This window comes from Hypomesus transpacificus, chromosome 10, assembly GCF_021917145.1.
Source record: "Hypomesus transpacificus isolate Combined female chromosome 10, fHypTra1, whole genome shotgun sequence".
In the NCBI taxonomy this organism is placed as follows: Eukaryota; Metazoa; Chordata; class Actinopteri; order Osmeriformes; family Osmeridae; genus Hypomesus; species Hypomesus transpacificus.
Window position 1 is genome coordinate 13,420,941 of NC_061069.1, and position 21,632 is coordinate 13,442,572.

Genomic DNA, 21,632 nt, shown 5'->3' on the forward strand with positions numbered 1-21,632 from the left:
CACAATACAATACTTGCTGTGCAGCAATGCACGTTGTATCCATGAATTTCAGCCTAAACCGTGCAACGGAACTTAAATAAAAATACAAGCAACTCAGTTGCTACCAAGACGAAACTTTAGACATTTGGGTTAGCAAAAAAAAGAAAAAAGTCCATAGCCCAGGGGCCCCAAGTGCTATTAAGACGCCCCTGGCTAGGTGGGGTTAGGTAGGTGGGGTTAGATAGGTGGGGTTAGATAGGTGGGGTTAGGTAGGTGGGGTTAGATAGGTGGGGTTAGGTAGGTGGGGTTAGATAGGTGGGGTTAGGTAGGTGAGGTTAGATAGGTGGGGTTAGATAGGTGGGGTTAGGTAGGTGGGGTTAGATAGGTGGGGTTAGGTAGGTGGGTTTAGATAGGTGGGGTTAGATAGGTGGGGTTAGGTAGGTGGGGTTAGATAGGTGGGGTTAGGTAGGTGGGGTTAGATAGGTGGGGTTAGGTAGGTGAGGTTAGATAGGTGGGGTTAGATAGGTGGGGTTAGGTAGGTGGGGTTAGGTAGGTGGGGTTAGATAGGTGGGGTTAGGTAGGTGGGGTTAGGTAGGTGGGGTTAGGTAGGTGGGGTTAGGTAGGTGGGGTTAGATAGGTGGGGTTAGGTAGGTGGGGTTAGATAGGTGGGGTTAGGTAGGTGGGGTTAGGTAGGTGGGGTTAGGTAGGTGGGGTTAGATAGGTGGGGTTAGGTAGGTGGGGTTAGGTAGGTGGGGTTAGATAGGTGGGGGTTAGGTAGGTGGGGTTAGGTAGGTGGGGTTAGGTAGGTGGGGTTAGGTAGGTGGGGTTAGATAGGTGGGGTTAGGTAGGTGGGGTTAGATAGGTGGGGTTAGATAGGTGGGGGTTAGGTAGGTGGGGTTAGGTAGGTGGGGTTAGATAGGTGGGGTTAGGTAGGTGAGGTTAGATAGGTGGGGTTAGATAGGTGGGGTTAGATAGGTGAGGTTAGATAGGTGGGGTTAGGTAGGTGAGGTTAGATAGGTGGGGTTAGGTAGGTGAGGTTAGATAGGTGGGGTTAGGTAGGTGGGGGTTAGGTAGGTGAGGTTAGCTAGGTGGGGGTTAGGTAGGTGAGGTTAGATAGGTGGGGTTAGGTAGGTGGGGTTGGGTTGGGTAGGTGGGGTTGGGTAGGTGGGGTTAGGTAGGTGAGGTTAGATAGGTGGGGTTAGGTAGGTGGGGTTGGGTTGGGTAGGTGGGGTTGGGTAGGTGGGGTTAGGTAGGTGGGGTTAGATAGGTGAGGTTAGATAGGTGGGGTTGGCTAGGTGGGGACAGGTAGGTGGGGACAGCTAAGTGGGGACGGGTAGGTAGGGCTGGGGTTAGCAGCAGCTTGCTGTGGGCTTTAGCACACGGACAAACACATCTGCTGCTTTACTGCTTTTACAAACACAAAGGCGTCCGGTATTCTATCTTTATTGCATCTTTGCAATAACGTCTTAGATTTGCTGTAACATCTTAGATTTGCTGTTAGATTCTTGATTTGCGATAACGTCTATTTTCTAAAACGTCCTAGATTTGCTGTAAATACTAGATTTGCTGTGTGATCATAGCAGTCATCCTAAGGCAGGGAACACCTAGATACAGGGTTTACAGTGTAGGCTTACAGGGTTTACAGTGTAGGCTTGCTGTTAGTCACACCAAAGTACACACAGAACTTAGTAATAGTGACATGGTCACTCCTGAATCAACCTGTTCATATCTATATTAGATAAGACCTGATTGTGTCTAAGTGTGACACTTTGAGACAGGGGAAAGTAACTCCATCTTTTTTATAGAACAAAAATATAAACATTTTCCAAAATACAAGATATAAGTAAGTGTGTGAATGTGTGTGTGAGATGTCCCTGAAATACTAAAAGAAAACAGAAGAAAGCGTGGGGTTGCATTGAGGTTTGGTCTGTGCCTTCAGAAGCAGCAAAACCCTAACTAGCAGAAGCAGAACTGGATACTCTCAACCGACGATACGTTCCATGCCTGTGAAATTGCGTGCGCAAACACAGAGAAACACACACCCAAGCAGCCCCGTCACATACCTGCTGGTACAGAAAACCCTGTGACAGGCGTGGCTGTATGGAACAGGAATGTTGGAAGGTTATACTGTTCTGCATAATAGACCGTCACTAACCGTATATTCACGTATTGCATAATCTGATTACCTTATGGTGGTCGATGCGGATCCTTTCCTCGCCTTTATGCGGGCTCTCAGGCCACAAGTGATAACCGGAGCCGTAGTTGGGGCTGCTGCCGCTGCTGCACGTCGCAGACAAGCTCCCCGCGTGCGTCCGCGTCTTCACACGGGGGTCCGCTGAGAGGGGCTGGCTCGTGCTCCCCGGCTTAAAGCGCTCTTGTTGCTCACAGTGCCGCGGGCGCGGGGGACATATCCCCGGTGAGGTGTGCTGCTGCTGTTGCTGTTGCAGCGCTGGAGCCAGGCTGCTCCTACATGGCTCCCCGGAGCCGCTGGCGCAGGAGCTGATCGGCAAGCTGCTTCCCACGAGCTGCAGCTGCTGCGCTCGTAGCTGTGGAAGGTGTTGCTGCTGCAGCGGGTCCACGGGCTGGGACTCGAATGCGCGGAGATTAGCCGGGGTTGACTCACATGCATTTATAGCGCGCCCTTTCTGCCAGTTAGTAGGGCTCGCCTCGGGGGAGGGGTCCCCGTGCTGAAGTCTAAAATGACTCTGCTGCTGCCTCTGGTCGTGGTGCCCGCCACCTCCTCGTCCTCCCCTGCAGTGTTCCACGATGTTCGCCTGTTGGTAATTGGCACTGCTTTGGAAATGATCCCTGCTGTTCGATTCCTGCAAAAACAGCAGAGAGGTCGACGGCGGCGGAGGCAAAGATGGGGAGGGCTGCGGCGGGAGAGGAGTGAGGGGATGGCGCTGAAGAGAAACGCTGGCTTCCTCGGAAAAACTGCAGTGGCAGCTCTGAAAAACAGGCTGCGACGGCTGAGAGCTGGTCGCGGCCCAAAGGTTCTGTTGCAGGTGTGGGTGCTGCCCGGTGGGTCCGCCGCTCTGCTGTGAAGGTCGCTCGGGGATGTTGTAGCTCGCGAGAGGCAGCGGGTCTCCGTGTTGCGGCGGACAAGCAGTGATACCTCTCCGTGAAGGCTGGCTCACACACGGCAGCTCCTGGTTGTTCTGGCAGTTCGTGGCAGTGCTGGAGCGTTCTCTATGAGACGAGGGTGGGGGCGGCAGAATGTAGACTGGGTTAGGGTCTCGGTTCTGCGCGCTATCTCTCTCTTCGTTTGGTGTAAGTTGCTGATGGACAGCCCCCGCGTACCGATGCCGCATCCCCCTAATTGACGCGTTCTGCTGTGGTTGTGCGTTTGCCTGGTAAAACTCCGACACCCGCTCATCGCGATCAGTCCCAGCAGAATACAGCCTTGAATCATTGGTAGGTTTGGCCAGGTCCACGTCACGGCATGTCCAGAACGGCGGCTTCTTTACACCACGGGTCCATATTATGCACGGTTCACGCGCAGTGAATAGGCGTAGCTTATATCCAATAGGAGATGTGTTAAACACAGAGAATCAACATTACTTATAATGAAATTCAGCTATAAATTAAATTCGCTCAATCTTTGCAAGATCTCTCACTCACGTCACCAGGCATCATGAATGCGCCCACAGTAATCAAGCATTAATCACATACAGGTGCACATCTCTGGTGGTCAGGGGGGAGAGGAGGCCCGAGCATGTCTGCGTCTCTGCACTGTTCCTCTGGAGCACCAAGCTGATTAACTAACTCTTAACAAGAACGTGGCAGCCATGATAGGGTTAGCTGAGCTACACCTATCATATCCGCATTCAGTCTACATGCAGCTTACATTCAGTTTGGTGTAAAAACCGTCACCAGACCGCCAGGTGCGAAATTGTTTAGCTTGGCACTAGGTCAGCCATAAATATTTAATAAAAAGCAAACCCACTTATCACCAAACACAAGTGTAACATCATGGTTACTGTACACAAGCCTAACATCTTGGTTTCTGTACACAAGCCTAACATCATGGTTACTGAACACAAGCCTAACATCATGGTTACTGTACACAAGCCTAACATCATGGTTACTGTACACAAGCCTAACATCATGGTTACTGAACACAAGCCTAACATCATGGTTACTGAACACAAGCCTAACATCATGGGTTACTTTTCATAAACCAAGGGTGAGGGGGACAGGGGGGCACAGGGACAGGTGGGGCAGGGGTCAGGGTGGCATTGGGGGCAGGGATATAGGGGCAGAGAGGGCGGGGGGGGCAGGGGGTGAGATGAAGAGAGGGTGAAGGGTAAAGAAATACACATGATGTAAGTTAAAACACACCAACCACTGGAAATCTTGTTTTTTAGTAAGTCAAAGTATTGTATTGGTCTTTTGCACAGAAATCACACAAGGTAACACTGGGCATTAGCACTGCAGCACTTGAACACCCTGTTTTATGGGGACCGCTGCAGCGCTGGAACACCCTGTTTTATGTTGAGCGCTGCAGGGATGGAACACCCTGTTTTATGTGGAGTGCTGCAGCACTGGAACACCCTGTTTTATGGGGAGCGCTGCAGGGCTGGCCGCACCAGAACCCTGATCAGTTTCATTAAGTAATTGGTCACTATGACCTGTGTGAGTTCCTTGGCTAGATGGAGTTTCATTTGCTGGTTTGGGAAACAATGTTATTGCTGCCTCATAAATATTTAAATCTAACTTTACTACTCTTACACAAGCACTATGGTGCACACTGCCACGCTTACACACACATGCACAGACACTGTTTCACACTCTGACCCCCATACACACACCACTCGACTTCCATCCTTTCTCTTGCAGATAATTGGCATTGCAATGTAATGCCTCTTAGATTAAGCTGGCTAGGCTGTGTGCAGTCAGAAGTGTTTTGAGCTGGTGATAAGCTAGCAAGTGACATGATCGCTTGTCATATGCTAGCTTGCAGCTAACTGGTGATATGTAGACTAGTAGACTAGACTAAATGACTAAATGTAAATGTAGTAGGTGATATGCTAACATGCGATTTGCTAGCAATGAATTGTAGGTAGGCAAGAACTTTATTCATACCAAGGGGACATTTTGGCATTGCTGCAGGCAAGAACCAATACAAGATACAAATACACAGCAGGCCTGTACACAAAACCAATAGAGATATACAAAATACAGATACAGAATTATGCAAAATGCCAAATATCCAATCTAAAATGTAAATATATGCAGGGCTGTCCACACAATTTAAGCACTATAAACACAGGGTTAATTCATGCTGTTATACACTCATGTACATAAAAGTTTAACGTAGAGACAGTAATACATATAAATACAAAACCAAAACAATTGCTAACGCATGACGTGTCGAAGTTAATACTGCTAATGCACAGTATGAACCAGGAAAGAAAGTGTAGGACAAAAAAGAGTATGAGGAAGAGACAGATGGACAACAAATGTGTATATTTTTGGTGGTAGAGCATTTGACTTACAATCAAGAGGTTGTATACACAGTAATCAGTGTGACAACACATAATTCATCCACATCGCTTTGTCGATCATATCCACACCTCTACGACGATCAATTCCCTGCTAAGATAATCAGATCCATAAAGTAAGGGGTGTTGGAAGTCTGTGTGTGTGGCATGTGTGTGTGTGTGTGGCATGTGTGTGTCTGTCTGTGTGTGTGGCATGTGTGTGTGTGTGTGGCATGTGTGTCACACACAGGCCCCGGGAGTCAGATGGCTGAGCGGTGAGGGAGCGGGGCTAGTAATCAGAAGGTTGCCGGATCGATTCCCCACCGTGTAAAATGACTTTGTGTCCTTGGGCTAGCACTTCACCCTACTTGCCTCGGGGGGAATGTCCCTGTACTTGCTGTAAGTTGCTCTGGATAAGAGCGTCTGCTAAATGTAAATGTGCGTGTGTCTGAAGGCAGAATATGGAGAAGAGAAGCTCATCACAAGGCTCAGGTTGTGACTCAGCTCGGTCCAAAACCTTTCATTTTTATTTCTATTAAATAATTAAATTGGTTTTACCTCATTCTGAAACTGATATTAAAGCAGAAGTCCAAGTTCAAGTTCAAGTCTTTTATTTGTCAGGTACACAGAACAACACAAGGTTAGACTGGGCACTGAAATTCTTAAGACAAGACAACGCAAGCACCTGGCATAACATAACATATAAGTACACGGAACAAATGTACATCTATGCTAAGCTTAATTAAGTGAAACTTCCTAAATATACAGATGGCAATAAATAAACGACTATACTAACCCTAACACTAATACTTCCTAAATTACAGATAACAATAAATAGTATGCTATACTAACCCTAATGCACAAAAAACCTGTTTCAACCCTATAACCCAGGGGTGTCAAACTCATTTCGCATCGTGGGCCACATACGGCCTAGGGAGATGTCAAGTGGGCCGGACCATTAAAATTATACCATACTCTGCTATAAATAACCAAAATATCATGTCTTTCTTCTGTGTTATCTAGTTTAATTGATATAAAGACCGCTTGATATAAACCGCTTTAACAAGTAATGATCTCTTCGGTGGTGTAGTTGGTTAAAGTGTTGTACGACTACATATTGTTAATGCGAATCTGGGATCCCAAGTTCGCGCCCCAGTCCAGTGAATCTCGTACGATATTCTTTAACTTTTACTGTGAGAAAATGACATAATTCTAAAGGCCTACGGATGTATCACAACATTTTAATGTGTGAGCACTAATATCAGATCAAAATGAACACATGTAGCCTTAATTAAATATTGAATAACGTAGGGTAGTCTACCGTCGGAGACAACCACTACGCCTCATTCAGCCAGTTTAAACGGCTGCTAGATGACGCTGTTCATTTTCAAAGCGCCGATAGTTCGGCTCTTTGGGCCGGCACAATCCGGAAGAAACCACCAAAGCTTCACAAGGCATCGTTCGCCCATCCCTAGTAGAGACCAAGGTATTAACAACGTCGTAACAAGCAGCAGATGGCGCATTGATACCGTCTGCTGTTTTCAGTCTGTCTCAGTGATGCGGCTTGTCTTCTACTCTGATGGAAAGAGTGCCCCCCTTAGCGGATAATCCATGAATTGCAGCGAATTAAAAATATTAATTCCATGTCTTTTATGCATTTTTTCCACTTTCAAATTATCCTGCGGGCCTGATCGAACCTCCTTGGGGGCCGGTTCCGGCCCGCGGGCCGTATGTTTGACACCCCCTATATAACTTATAGTAGGTTATAGTATAACCTATTCTAACCTAAGTGGAGTACAGTGCAAAAGTGCAAATTTGCAGATCAGTGACTATGTCAATGGCCAAACAGGAGCCTGGTGGCGAGGTACAGTGAGGTACAGTAGTGCAATGTTACTGAAAGAGCAACCAGTAGCTGAAAGTGACAGTGTATAAGTCGAGTGTATTCCTGCAGCTGCACTTGATGGAACCACTGAACAACATTATAATTTACCTGGAAACTCCTGCTGGGCCGGCTCTGGGAATTACTCCTGGATAAATATTACGTAAACAGCATTATAGCGGCATTAGTTTCTTGTTCTGATCATTGATACCTTTTTCTTCCCTAAGGTTTCAGCAGTGCTTGTTTCACATTTTCCTGTAAGAGGGCATAATTTTTATGTGGAATTTGTGTTTTTTAGTAAACATGATTCAATGTGTTAGACTTGCTTGCAAGCTTCTCGAGCTGATTGGAACAACAGAAGATGTAGATCAAGACACAAGGAGCTCTATGACCTTGTGACGTTCCTAAACTGGTGCGGGGATTCCTGGAGCTATTTTTAGATCTGGGCGGAGGAGAGTGCGGGGTGGAAGAGATAGGGAGGAGGGGGAGAGAGAAGGAGGAGGGGGAGAGAGAGGGAGGAGGGGGAGAGAGAAGGAGGAGGGGGAGAGAGAGGGAGGAGGGGTTCCCATGCAGACAAAGCAGCCTGCTGTTGTAATCGTGACCAAGCAACCAGAACAGAAGGGAAATGGAGAATGAACAACCAGTGCTATTTTATCTCTCCCTCACTACTACAGAGTACATAACCTTCCCCAAAGCTGTAAGCCTTACTGTAAAATATTACTGATTTGGGAGAAAATGATGGCCAGAGTAAGCTAGTTCATGTGAGCGGAAACTGGGCTATTATAAGTGAATTATTTATAGAATATTTATAGACGAATTGGACATTTTGACAAATGAATGTCCAGATGAGAACAGATTTTCTCTTCATGTTCCACTGCATGGTACCTCTGCTCCAGTCCTCTGGTCAGAAACCAGGCTCCACCACCTCAATTGTACACTGTGTTTATATGTCAGTCAAATATAATAACCAAACATTTCATCCACATTTTTTATGCTGCACAGAGAACATTTAAAATTCCAATTTTGACAAGTAGGTATGGAGAGATGAAGAGGGTGTTGGGGTTGATGAGAGACTGGGTGTTGGAGGTGAGGAGAGATAACGAGATGGGGGAGAGTGAGGCTGGGAGAGAGAGGCTGGGAGAGAGAGAGACAGAGAGAGACAGAGAGAGAGAGAGAGAGAGAGAGAGAGAGAGAGAGAGAGAGAGAGAGAGAGAGAGAGAGAGAGAGAGAAAGAGAGAGAGAGGAGGTTGTGGGAGGTATTTCTCACCAGCAGGTTATTTATAGCTGCTGTCGTGTGTGTCGAGGCTTTCCGGTGCTCTGCAGGTTTCCCTGTCACCTGGGGTCAGGCTGGGGGAGGGGTGGGGGAGGGAGGGAGTGGGGGGAGAGAGAGGAGAGCCTGTAACAGAGTCTGTAGTTGGGAGAGAGGGAGGAGAGAGGAGAGAAAGAGGAGAGAGAGAGAGAGGAGAGAGAGAGGAGACAGGGAGGAGAGCCTGTAACAGAGTCTATAGTTGGGGTCTGTTACAGCTGGAGGATGTGTGTCGCCATGGTGACATGAGGACAGCTCTCTCACAATCAGTCTAAACATAAAATTCACCCTGGCCTATACCCAGTCTGCCTCTGCCCCTCCTCTACCTCTACACAGGACTGCCTCAGCCTGACTCTGCCTCTCCTCTGACTCACTCCATCTCTTATGTTCTGGTCCACTCTGGGCCTGCCTCTGCCTCTCCTCTGCCCCTCCTCTGCCTTCACTTTGCCTCTTCTCTGCCCCTCTTCTGCCTCTTCTCTGCCTCTACTCTGCTCCTCTTCTGCTTCTACTCTGCCCCTCTTCTGCCTCTACTCTGCCCCTCTTCTGCCTCTACTCTGCTCCTCTTCTGCCTCTACTCTGCCCCTCTTCTGCCTCTACTCTGTCTCTACTCTGGCCCTCCTCTGCCTCAATGCAAGGTGGAGAGTGGAGGACAAGGTCATAGAGAGATAAATAAAAGGTGGATGTAAATAAAGTGTGCAGTGTAGCCTGATAAAAACAGCTGTGCTGCCCTCTGCTGGCCAGAATGAGGTGGGACATTAAGACCCTGGAACAGTGAACCTCAGTCCCACCGAGCATACGCACGCTGGAACAGTCCCAGTAGAGAAAGGGAAAGCGATGCACACACATAGATACACACATACACACATATGCACACACACACATACAATCACAAACAAATGCACACACATCTCCTATTCAGCTAATAAAGCTAACCCTTTCCTGCTAATCCATCTTGATGGTGAGTTTACGATGGGAGCTGGAGGCTGGGGGAGGCTGGGGGAGGCAACTTCTGACCCATAAGCTTGTAAATCTCTAATGGACCTTTTAAGGTGCTATTCTTTTCATTTGTTAAAACCATATGCGCTTTCATACTGTATACTGTACTCCCTTGGGAGAGGAGAGGAGGGAAGAGGACGTAAGAGGAGAGAAGAGAAGGGAGGAGAGGAGAGAAGAGGAAAAATTGTCTGTCTGCCTGACAATCTGCTCTTTGCTTTTCTGTCTGCCTGTCTCTCTGTCTACCTGCATACCTGTCTGTTTGTGTGTGTGTGTGTATATCTGTCAAGACAAGGAGGTTGTTTCCATGGCAGCAGCATCTGTGTGCTGTAGGGCCCACCAGAGGCTGACTGTCTCTTCCAATCAGCTTCAACCTGCAGCAATGCAGGCTGGGTAACAGCACCATGTTAGACTAACCACACCACGGTTGTGTGTGTGTGTGTGAGCTGCCTACACATCATTATTCCTTTTCATATGTCGATGAGGTCACCAACCAATGTTTTAAAGTTTGAAGTAGGCCTGGGCGATATGGGTAAAAAAATATCGATATAGATATTTATATTTACATTCGATAACGATAATTAAAGGATAGACCACAGATCTGTAGTAGTAGCTAAATAAATGTCCTCCTTAACTTTTTCCATACACTCGGCATAAAGTTTAGGCAGAGCGGTGTGAGAGAAATGTTTGCGGCCAGGGAGCACGTACCCGGATTCAAGTAACTTAAGCTTTTTAAAACCTTGCTTTTTATCAATAGCCTACCTATCAATACCTTGACGCAAACTCACACTTTCTGAACATTCCAACGAGTGATTTTGCTTCAGGTGGTAAAAAAAGTTTCATATATATTAGTATTATAATTGGACCAATACGCTGTTCTTATTGGTCCAGAGACTAAATCCGCAAAACCGTTTGCGGACGGACCTTGCATGCGGTTGCCTTGGAGATGTTGACAACATGGCGTCTGCTCCAGATTCGTCGTGTTTGATTTGGGTTTTTCTTACGTGTTGTTATATTATATAAAAAAACGAATATGGACTTTCGACAGATCTACCAACACCTTTGTAAGCAGAGATTTGTTAAAACGTTTGTTAACCGAGACCGTAGGTCAAGGTCAACAAGAAGTCCACATATGCAGTTTGTCGTATTACCAGACTTGGTAGCTAGCCACCTGTTTGTTTACTACACCAATTTGCACGGAACATTGCTCTGCTCTTTGTCGGATTTCAAAAATCCAAACAACTTCCAAATAACTGAAGAAGACAAACCCTTTTTATCAATAATTTCTTCATTGGAAGTTGCTCCTGGCTATTGCTGCCGATGTTGTCGGCAAAAATACTTATTTTCCGCCGTTAACATTAGCTACTCCACCCGAGGTGCTCAGTATATTTTAGTGAGCGTAGGCTACCATTTCTCCGCAACTTCCTGCCGCATCACAGAAATTAAATGGACTGCTGTTCCTAATAATTCTCTATCAACATTATCGATGTTATTGAAAATGACTTAATGTTACGATATCTTTATCGAGGGAAGTCGTTACTTCGATAGATATTTTTATCGATTTATCGCCCAGCCCTAGTTTGAAGTGGATGAGGCTGGAAACTAAGTGTTATGTTGGACCAACTGGCTACTGGGGTGTGGACCCAAATGCACAACTTCACTGAAGGTCAAGTTGACTGGTTTATTGAATTGAGGTGAAGGAGAGCGAAGGAGATCCGGTGGGGCAGGCAGGTGTGGCAGGCAGGCTGATGAACCGGAGGATGTGGTCTGTAGCAGGCAGAGAGGAAACAAGGTTTTAGGACGGACTAGATATAGTACCATGTACTGGGAGCCGATACTACCTTCTGGACGAAGCGTTGAACTGGCGATGAGTGACAGGAAAACCGGGGTTGAAATACTGTGGTGCTGATGAGGGGATGGGTTGCAGGTGTGTCAATTACACAGGAGGGATGGAGTATGGCATGAAACCTGGAGCCGGCACAGAAATCCAGAAAACAGAAATCCCGGCCCGGATTAGGCCGGGGAAATAACACTAAGGCCGAATCCCAATACTCTGTCTTATCCCTACCTCTTACTCCTACCCCTTAGTTTACCCCTAGCCCTTGTCCCTCGAAACTGAGGGGTAAGCAGAAAACATACCGCTATGAAATTAGACACCACTTGGTTACGGTTACGTCATCTAGCACGTATCGATATCTCCAAAGCAAGTAGTGTTATGCACTGATATCAAACGAAATTCGCTGCTAATGGAGTTTAGTTAAAACTGTAGACATGCATGGAGTCCATTCAAGGCTAATCAGAGAAATGTGCAAATCAGCAATGTAACGTTTGTGTTACAATTCGTATGTGTGTGAAGGGGTATATCCATCTTGTTCATCAAGGCTCTGGTTTGTAACAATCAGAAGAATCACCTCATGATGTTCACAATCTTTATTACCCAGCAACACCTGACCTACAGCCATGTTTCTACATCTTTCATCAGTGATCCAGCTGTTGGTCGTTGTCGAAATGTGTTGTCAGTTTCTCAAAATACATTGTTTTTATAACTGTAAATTAAATGTTCTTTAACAATTGAAAGTATTGATACTGTTCATCAGTTCACAGGCCATTCAAAAACAGCAACCCACTGTTGTGAATTCAACAATCTAGTCAACCATTTGGACACTTCAAATTTCAGACAGTATTTACGTTTTAAAAAGATGGAGCCTACTTGTGCTATCTAACTTGATTTGATCAATTTAACAATATCTTTCTCTAACCTTCTCTCACTAGCAGTATATCTCTTAACAGTATCTCCAACAGTATTTCTCTAACTGAACCTCTAACAGCGTATCTCTCTAACAGTCTCTCTAACAGTCTCTCACTCTAAAAGTATATCTCTAACAGTATCTCTAACAGTCTCTCTAACAGAACCTCTAACAGTATCTCCAACTCAGATCGTTCAGGTTGCATCCAAACTCACAGCAGATCTCTTCTATTTTCACACTACGACGAGTCCTTGGGTAGGAGGAAGTAAAGGATGAAGAGGGGGAGGAAGAGGATGTGTGTCCTTGAAGGTCAGAGGGCAGAACAGGAGCCCCTTGGGCCTCTTTTGGCTCCTCCTCCATCATTTCCTTCTTCCTCCTCTCTGAGTGGTCCAGGCCAAACTCCTCCTCCACACTCAGCCAGTCTAGGATGGATCCTGTCACAGCAGCAATGTGAATTATCAGACAGTAGAATAGGTGTCGACTAGTGGCCTCCTGTGGACCCACCATGGTGTCCCTGGTCTCCCCTGGTCTAGTCTGGTTTCCCCTGGCCTCATCTGGTCTGGTCTGGTCTCGTCTGGTCTCCCCTGGTTTCCACTGGTCTCTGTGCTAGTCATCCTCCTCTTCCCTCCCTCCCTCCCTCCCTCCCTCTCTACCTGTCAGCGTCTACCTGTCTCCCTCCCTGTCTCCCTGTCTACCTGTCTACCTGTCTACCTCCCTGTCTACCTGTCTACCTCCCTGTCTACCTGTCTCCCTGTCTGTCTAATTGTCTGTCTCCCTGTCTGTCTCCCTGTCTGTCTACCTGTCTCCCTGTCTGTCTAACTGTCTGTCTCCCTGTCTGTCTCCCTGTCTGTCTCCCTGTCTGTCTAACTGTCTGTCTCCCTGTCTGTCTCCCTGTCTGTCTCCCTGTCTGTCTCCCTGTCTACCGGTCTACCTGTCTCCCTGTCTGTCTCCCTGTCTGTCTAACTGTCTGTCTCCCTGTCTACCTGTCTCCCTGTCTGTCTCCCTGTCTGTCTCCCTGTCTGTCTCCCTGTCTACCTGTCTACCTGTCTCCCTGTCTGTCTCCCTGTCTGTCTCCCTGTCTGTCTAACTGTCTGTCTAACTGTCTGTCTCCCTGTCTGTCTCCCTGTCTGTCTCCCTGTCTGTCTAACTGTCTGTCTCCCTGTCTGTCTCCCTGTCTGTCTCCCTGTCTGTCTAACTGTCTGTCTTCCTGTCTGTCTGTCTGTCTGTCTGTCTTCCTGTCTCCCTGTCTTCCTGTCTCCCTGTCTTTCTCGACTCACCATGAGGGTCAGCAGGTGTGCGATGGGAGAACTCCAGCAGACTCCTCCTGAAGCGAGGGTTCCCGCAGGAGGAGAGAACAGCTCGTACCAGGCTTTTCCCACACATCTTCACCCTGGACTCCTGCCCCAGCACGCTCCACAGCCCCACCCCCAGCACCACACACACCAACCACGCTCCTCCCTGCATGCTGCCAGACACACAGAGCTCGGTGAGGGAGAGAAGTAGGCTCAGGGGCTCTCAGCTGGGGCTTATATATGGTGGCTCAGGGCCCCACTGGCCTTGCAGGGGACAGGCATGTCCTGGTCTGGAGGCTGCACCAATCACAGAGCCCTTTCAAGGCTGCAGCCCAGGTGAAGATAAAGAGCTGTCAGCTAAGTGATCTACTGTAGGAAAGTAGACTCCTACTCCAGCTCCTCTTCTTCATCCCCTTCCTCTTCCTCCTTTCCCACTCCACCTCCTCCTTGAGTTGTTGAGGGGTGAAGCTCTCTGGGAGCATAACTGGCTGCATGCTGACTAAGCTACCCATAGCGGGTTTCTGTCTCATTAGTGACTCTGATTCTGGAAAGCTGTTTCATTTACATTTAGTCATTTGGCAGACACTCTTGATGACTCTATTTGTTATGAGAATAGTCCACATGATAACCAACTTTCTCAATGAAGTTGCCATTAGATTACAGTAAAGCCAGAGCGATGTATCACTGTTTGACTACAGGTGATGCTGCTAATGTGACTAACGCAGTCTGCATATAACCTTGGAGACGTGCGTTGCTGCTCAGCATCCTGTGTACGTCATCCATCTGCGGGCCGGGTGGAGCAGGTCCAGATAAGGAGCATGCTCACACCAAGGACATGTCGGCATTCCACACGTTGTCAGTCCCAGGGTGCAGCTGCTGCAACCTGGAGCTGCTGTCCTAGTTGCCACAAGAATGTTTCATCCAAAACATTGAAGATTTAGAATTAAAATGGGTATAGCTCAGTGGTAGAGCATGGGGATGGGTACAGCTCAGTGGTAGAGCATGGGGATGGGGATAGCTCAGTGGTAGAGCATGGGGATGGGTATAGCTCAGTGGTAGAGCATGGGGATTGGGATAGCTCAGTGGTAGAGCATGGGGATGGGTATAGCTCAGTGGTAGAGCATGGGAATGGGATAGCTCAGTGGTAGAACATTGAGATCAACTCCTCCGACCCCTTTATTTTGCTTTGCATGAAAGTGTTTGCTAAATTACAGTAATACATTATTTTTATCTCATGATGTGGTTTCTGACAGGGAGTCAGTCTGCCACTTCTGTTGAACCCTGTAGAACCTGTAGAGATCCATGTTACTGTAAGTCGTCCGGCTTTTAGGAACCCTAAATGTTTCTGTCCGACCTCTGGAAAGGGTTCCAGATTAAACAAATGGTTTCTTGTATTGTTACTTGTGGTTCTGTGTTCTTGTACCCCGCTCCTCATCTCTCTCCACTGGCTACCCATCACGGCCCGTATCAGATTCAAGACCCTGGTACTGACCTTCCGAGCAGTAAACGGGACTGCACCTGACTACATCAAGTCTCTCTTGCAGCCTTACACCCCCACCCGTCACCTACGGTCTTCTTCAGACAACCGCCTGGTGGTCCCACCGCTCAAGACCGCCCGGTCCCAACATAAGCTTTTCTCCTGCCTGACCCCCCAATGGTGGAACCAGCTCCCCACCTCCATCAGGGACACTGACTGTCTCCCCGCCTTCAAGAAAAGGCTCAAGACGCACTTGTTCCGGGAGTACAACGGCACTTAGGAATGCTTGATGATACCTGATGTTAGTTTCCTCCAGGATCACAATGACTCTTATTGAGAGACTTGTTGCTCTTGTAGGTTAGTTATAACGAAGTTAACTCTTGAACTCTTGTACTCGCTGTGAAATATTTTTACTGTTGATTGTTCTTCTATAGGTACAGTCTTGCACTTTTTGGGGTTCATGTTGTTTTAATTTGTAACTTGTTTAACTGCATGCTCTTATGGGTCTTCCCTTTGGTACTTGTTTAGTTTTTCACAATGTATGCTTCATGTTTTGGCTGCTTGCAATGTTTGGGACTACCTCGTTGTTATGATCAGTGACCTATGCTCTTTTGTAAAGCTCTCTCTTGGAAGTCGCTTTGGAGAAAAGCGTCTGCTAAATGCATAAATGTAAATGTAAAATGTATTGTCATTTGTATTTTGTGGACACATGACACCGCCAGTACCTGTGTGAAGTAGACCCATCTCAACAGGAAGTCTCAGTATAAACATTCAGTACAAATAGGTTTATCTTTAATGTGCAAGTTAGTTTCAGTTATATTTCTACACACAAATATGACAAGAGAAACATGAAAGTACATGTCTATATAGGTCAGCAGGGACGTAAACAGGATGTTCACACTGGGCTCCTCCATCTTCTTCCTGTCATGTTGGGATTGTTTGTTGGTAACACTTACGTGGTTAATACTCCTTAAACTGTCCAAGAATTCAAGACACAAAAACATTTGCTGGCTTTCTTTAACCATCCTGTAAAAACCTCTGCTAAAAGTAAAACATAGGCTACGTCAATCACTTTATTGTTTTAAGGTTTGGTTTTACACCCATTTCAAAGTAGGTTAGTGTCAGCATTTGTAGATCTTGGAGCTGTTTTTGCCTTTATTTAGTCGGAGAAGTGTGACTTCTCTATGAATATTACAGCTGATCCACAGTGGTGCCATTCATTGTGTAATGCGCACTGCACATTTAAAAATATATAGAATAGACATATCCACAGGGATGGACAGGTTTCAGTAGTTAGTTAGTTTAGTAGTTCAACAGTATATACATATTTTGAATACCTGATAGATACCGATACATGATTTTGTCATTTTTATTTGATAGGTTTGATGGAAGTAGCTATATATTTTGTATCAAAATACTTAAGTGTTTTGTATTTTGTCATTAAAAAACACTGTAAAATACATTGTGACAAGACTACATGATAACATCTAAAAATAGTGCACAGTGCCAGTCATGCAGTCAGTGATATGTTTTTCTCAGTAGCTTTGGTACCTACATTTCTCAGTAGCTTTGGTACCTACATTTCTCAGTAGCTTTGGTACCTACATTTTTCAGTAGCTTTGGTACCTACATTTCTCAGATCACAATTGAAATTCTCAAAAGTACTTGTTCAATTTCCACATCATCAAGTCACTTATGCACATCATAAAAGCCTTATTTTTCATTCTTTTGACCAAATTGCCAATGCTCTGGTACATTCATGAAAATGATTATGTAGCCTACAATTGTCTGCTGTTACCTTCATTATCATTACTTATGTCCTGTTTATAAAAATGTAATATATTGGTTCTCTGTTAAATACTCTTAACCCCATGTTACACCGTAACATTTGTTACGCCGTAGTACAGAGTGGACCCCAACTCAGCACAATATGTTTCAGAAACCGCATCTGTCAACCGCAGAAGCGCACGTCCTTGGATCCTAAGATGGACACTAGCAAACGTATAATTTTGCACAGTGCCCGGTTTACAAGCTAATCGTTTCCCCCCAAAAAACACTATAAACTTGGACATACAGACATGAATAGCATTATAGTATAGATGCTGCATCTGATTGGTGCCCAGACTTGTTGAGATCAGTGGTTGGAGTTGGGTTAATGCCCCTTGACAAATTCTGTTGCTACCTTCTGATTGCATTTCTGGCTACATTTAAAATCTAAAGATATTGATCATTTATTAACTGTTGACAAAGTGCTAAAATGTTTGTTTTCGACTTCTAAATAGGTATCCAATGATTGATAAATAAATAATGTATTGCTAAATGTTTGTACCCTAACTGAAGTAGCTGTCTAGTAGGATCATGATGTTGCATGCCATTGCGTGAATGACTGCCTGACACATAATATTTGATTATATTTGTGATTAACAGTCAATTGATTAATTACTTAGAAATGAGTTGCTATGAATAAAGGTGCCATCCATTTTCCTCGAATGAATGACTGGTTCAAAGTAGGCCCTTCTTTACCAAACACCAGGTAACTCAACTAAGGTACAATTATGAGTCATTAACAAACTGTTAGTTAAACATGAAACTGTTGGTATTACTCTAACTTTAAACTAACCTTCATCTGGGCAATCACAGGGATATGTGAATATTTGATCTGCTGGGTGCAAATAGGCAGAGGGAGGGGAAAGGATGGAGAGTGACAGAGAGGGAGGGGAAAGGAGGGAGGATGACAGAGAGGGAGGGGAAAGGAGGGAGGATGACAGAGAGGGAGGGGAAAGGAGGGAGGATGACAGAGAGGGAGGGGAAAGGAGGGAGGATGACAGAGAGGGAGGGGAAAGGAGGGAGGATGACAGAGAGGGAGGGGAAAGGAGGGAGGATGACAGAGAGGGAGGGGAAAGGAGGGAGGATGACAGAGAGGGAGGGGAAAGGAGGGAGGATGACAGAGAGGGAGGGGAAAGGAGGGAGGATGACAGAGAGGGAGGGGAAAGGAGGGAGGATGACAGAGAGGGAGGGGAAAGGAGGGAGGATGACAGAGAGGGAGGGGAAAGGAGGGAGGATGACAGAGAGGGAGGGGAAAGGAGGGAGGATGACAGAGAGGGAGGGGAAAGGAGGGAGGATGACAGAGAGGGAGGGGAAAGGAGGGAGGATGACAGAGGGAGTCTGGGTGATTCTCCCGTGTGATGAGGGCAGCCCTCACCCATAGCGTGCTCTGCAATGTAAAGCTGCAGCGAGGGCTTAACTTTGTTGACTCCAAGCCCAGGCTCAGAATAGCTGGGGGCAGATGGGGTCTCCCTGCCACGGGCCAGGGGGTGGGGCCGGGCCGGGCCTGCAGCTTACCCTCTCGCAGGGTTGCCGGGAGCAACGTCCTCGTCAGAATCGTCAGGCTGCGGCTCGAAGCAGTTGTCGAACTTCCTGCGCAGCCGGCGGCGGAGCTGCAAGCTGCGCTGCACATTGGTCTGGGTGTACTCCTGGGCCTTCAGCTTGGCATAGTAGTCAGAGAACTTGTTGAACAGGATGGAGATTGGCATGCCATTCAGGATGATGCCGAAGGAGATGCAGCCGAACGCCACACAGCGGCCCAGATAGGAGATGGGAACCACATCCCCGTAGCCCACTGTGGAGATGCTCACCTGCAGGCACACAGGAAGCTGTTATCAGGCAGACAGGAAGTTGTTATCAGGCAGACAGAAAGTTTTTATCAGGCAGACAGGAAGCTGTTATCAGGCAGACAGGAATCTGGCAGGGAGGGCAAAGGTCAGTGGTTAGAGCACTTGACAGTAGATTAAGAGGTTGACAGTAGATTAAGAAGTTGCAGGTTCAAATCCCCCTCTACTGTGTAAGATGCTAGTGTTGCGAGTGTCTCACTCTCTTGTGTCTATATACCATGCTCATCACATCAGAATAGGAGGAAGCCTAACACTTCCACATCCCTCTGGCGGAGCCATTCCTCACTGAATTATCTCTCTCTCTCCCTCCCTCTCTCTCTCTCTCTCTCTCTCTCTCCCTCTCTCTCTCTCTCTCTCTCTCTCTCTCTCTCTCCCTGTCTCTCTCTCTCCCTCTCCCTCCCTCCCTCCCTCCCTCCTTCCCTCCTTCCCTCCTTCCCTCCCTCCCTCCCTCCCTCCCTCCCTTCCTCCCTTCCTCTCTCTCTCTCTCTCTCTCTCTCTCTCTCTCCCTCCCCCCCTCCCTCCCTCCCTCTCCCTCTCTCTCTCTCTCTCTGTTCTGTGGGTGTCTGTGAAACCTTATGTGAAACTGCTTGTAAACACATTTTGATTGATTAATCCACAGCGCTAATCATCTCCTGTATAACTGATGTAACAGGAAAACCAGCCAACCAGTATTAACTATCAGGACCAACATCAAAAAACTTTCCCTGATCCAGAGGACATTTCCCACATTACTTTTCTTACATTCACAAGTTGAAATCATGCTTTAAAGGAAAAGCATTACACGGAATTACACGGAATTACACAGGATTACACACATACAAGCTAACAGCTGCCAGCAGCGGATCAAGCCTAATGTTGTTCTGTGAGGAGAGGACACAGAGCAGACAACATGAATGCTGCCCCATGTTGAAAGAATCAAATATATTAAATGAAATCTGTTGGATTATGTTGTTATCATACTGAACATCAAAACAAAAGATTGCAACAATTAAGTTTTGTAACCCCATCACATCTGATCATGTGCCCTTCTCTCTGCCTCTCTTTCTGCCTCAGATGAGAACATATAATGGTCTTCTGAAGTGTCAAAGTAAGTATTAATTTCTAAATGTTTCAAAACAGTCATAAGGGACAGCTGTTGGGACAAACATGGTTCCTACAAATGCATGGAACACAATAATAGCATCCAATGTTCCATTGGAACACATATCCTCCTCCTTCCCTGCTGGAGACTCACCGCCGCCCACCACCAGGCGTCTGGGATGCTGCTGAAGGGAGTGCCTGGCTGGTCCACCTCCACAGAGTGCATCAGCGCAGAGAAAGTGAAGATCCCCATTGCGATGAACAGAAAGAGGCAGCACACCTGCTCGGAGCACTGCCGGATGGTGAAACCGAATGCCCGCATGCCAGTGGAGTGACGCGCCAACTTCAGGATGCGGAAGATGCGCATGAGCTTCACCACCTTGAGCACCTTGCTGACCTTGCTGACCCGGGCCATGGTCTTCAGGTCCTCCTGCGCACTCAGGTCTTCCGCGTCTGAGAAAGTCTCAAACACAATCTGCAGGAAGTAGGGCATTACGGCCACCAGGTCCACGAAGTTGAGGGCGCTCTTCAGGAAGTGTTTGATATCGCAGGTGGTGAGTAGGCGCAGAAAGTACTCCAGAGTGAAGAACAGGATGGAGCAGATCTCCACACACTCCATATAGGTCTTGCCGTAGACGGTGTAGGTCTTCAGCTCTTTAACGGTGTTCAGGGTCATGGCCACAATGGAGATGAGCACGAACAGGCTGGAGAACACAGCGAAGCCCTTGGCCGCAAGGGAGGAGTACGGGTTCTCCATCAGGTCCCACAGTGCCTTGCGGAAGCCGCCCAGGAACATGGTCTTGAAGCCCTCTTCGTCGTGCTGCGGCTGAATCTCTGCTATCAGCTCCTGGTTCACCTTCAGTTGGTCCTTGATCTCATCCACCTTTTCCTCAAACAGGATGCGGCAGCAACGAGGTGTGTCTTTCATGCGCAGCCCCCAGAAGGTCATCTCCTCCTCAAAGTTGAGGGGACACAGGCTCTCCATCACCCACATGACGTTGCTACAGTAGAAGTGGAAGATGTAGTGGAAGAAAGTGGGGTCTCGGTCGAAGAAAAACTCATTTTTGATAACAGAGTAGTCGTCGCAGAGCGTGAGACGCTGGACGGGGTCTGTACAGAGCACCAGCGTGCCGATGCGAGTTTTGGGGTAGCACAGAACGAGGTGTTTGGGGATGAGGAACACCTTCCCGCCCACGTTGATGTTGACGATAGTGGACTGCCGGTTCCTCTTCTCCCACTCCTCCCTGTGCAGGGTACGTTTGTCCTTGGCAATGTCTGGAGCCTCCGGGCCATCCAGGTTGTCCATGGACGTCCATGCTTTGACTGAGCTGTCCTGAGCGAAGGGGAAGCTACTCTCCTTCTCATCGATGCTCTGAGAGAAACTGTCATTTAGCTTCACGCTCGCAAAAAGACTGGATCTGCGCTTTTTTAGTTTCTTCAGGTTCCTCCCCTGGAGATTCATGTTGAGTACGTCTGCTCAGCTGCTCTGGGTCAGCTAGCAGACAAGAGATCAGGTCACTGTCACTTTAAACAGAGAGAAATGCTGCAAAATATGCCTCAGCGTTTTGTCAATTGAAAAAGTCACTAACACTTGAAAAATAAATACAAATCCATCATGATAAATGACTTCTATGAAAGATTCAGCGGTGATCGGGAGCGAGAGGTCTGTTGTGTCTCCCTGGGCATGGAGACCATCAGGAGAGATCCATCCTCCTCACTGATTCT

At 47.1% G+C, this 21,632-nt stretch overlaps 2 protein-coding genes across 2 annotated transcripts in view; both read right to left on the reverse strand.

Moving 5' to 3' along the window:
* Window positions 1-3,337, reverse strand: part of kcnn1a (potassium intermediate/small conductance calcium-activated channel, subfamily N, member 1a) — a 28,473-nt gene extending 25,136 nt beyond the window's left edge. The window contains exon 1 of the mRNA XM_047027895.1: window positions 2,166-3,337. Coding sequence (XP_046883851.1) covers window positions 2,166-3,290 — 1,125 coding nt within the window. The 5' untranslated portion in view covers window positions 3,291-3,337. The remainder of the gene's footprint in view (window positions 1-2,165) is intronic.
* A 15,157-nt stretch (window positions 3,338-18,494) lies between these two features.
* Window positions 18,495-21,524, reverse strand: si:rp71-39b20.4 (potassium voltage-gated channel subfamily V member 2). Its single transcript, XM_047027188.1, has 2 exons — window positions 20,062-21,524; window positions 18,495-18,791 (listed from the first exon to the last, which is right to left on the reverse strand). The coding sequence occupies exons 1-2, from the start codon at window positions 21,367-21,369 to the stop codon at window positions 18,495-18,497; spliced, it is 1,605 nt and encodes a 534-aa protein (XP_046883144.1). The 5' UTR covers window positions 21,370-21,524.
* Window positions 21,525-21,632: the final 108 nt, after the last annotated feature.

Coding starts and splice junctions, on each gene's coding strand:
- si:rp71-39b20.4 (XM_047027188.1), bottom strand. CDS start 21,369: ATGAATCTCCAGGGGAGGAACCTGAAGAAACTAAAAAAGCGCAGATCC. Junction 18,792..20,061: donor ACGCCTGGTGGTGGGCGGCG/GTGAGTCTCCAG, acceptor GTGTGCCTGCAG/GTGAGCATCTCCACAGTGGG.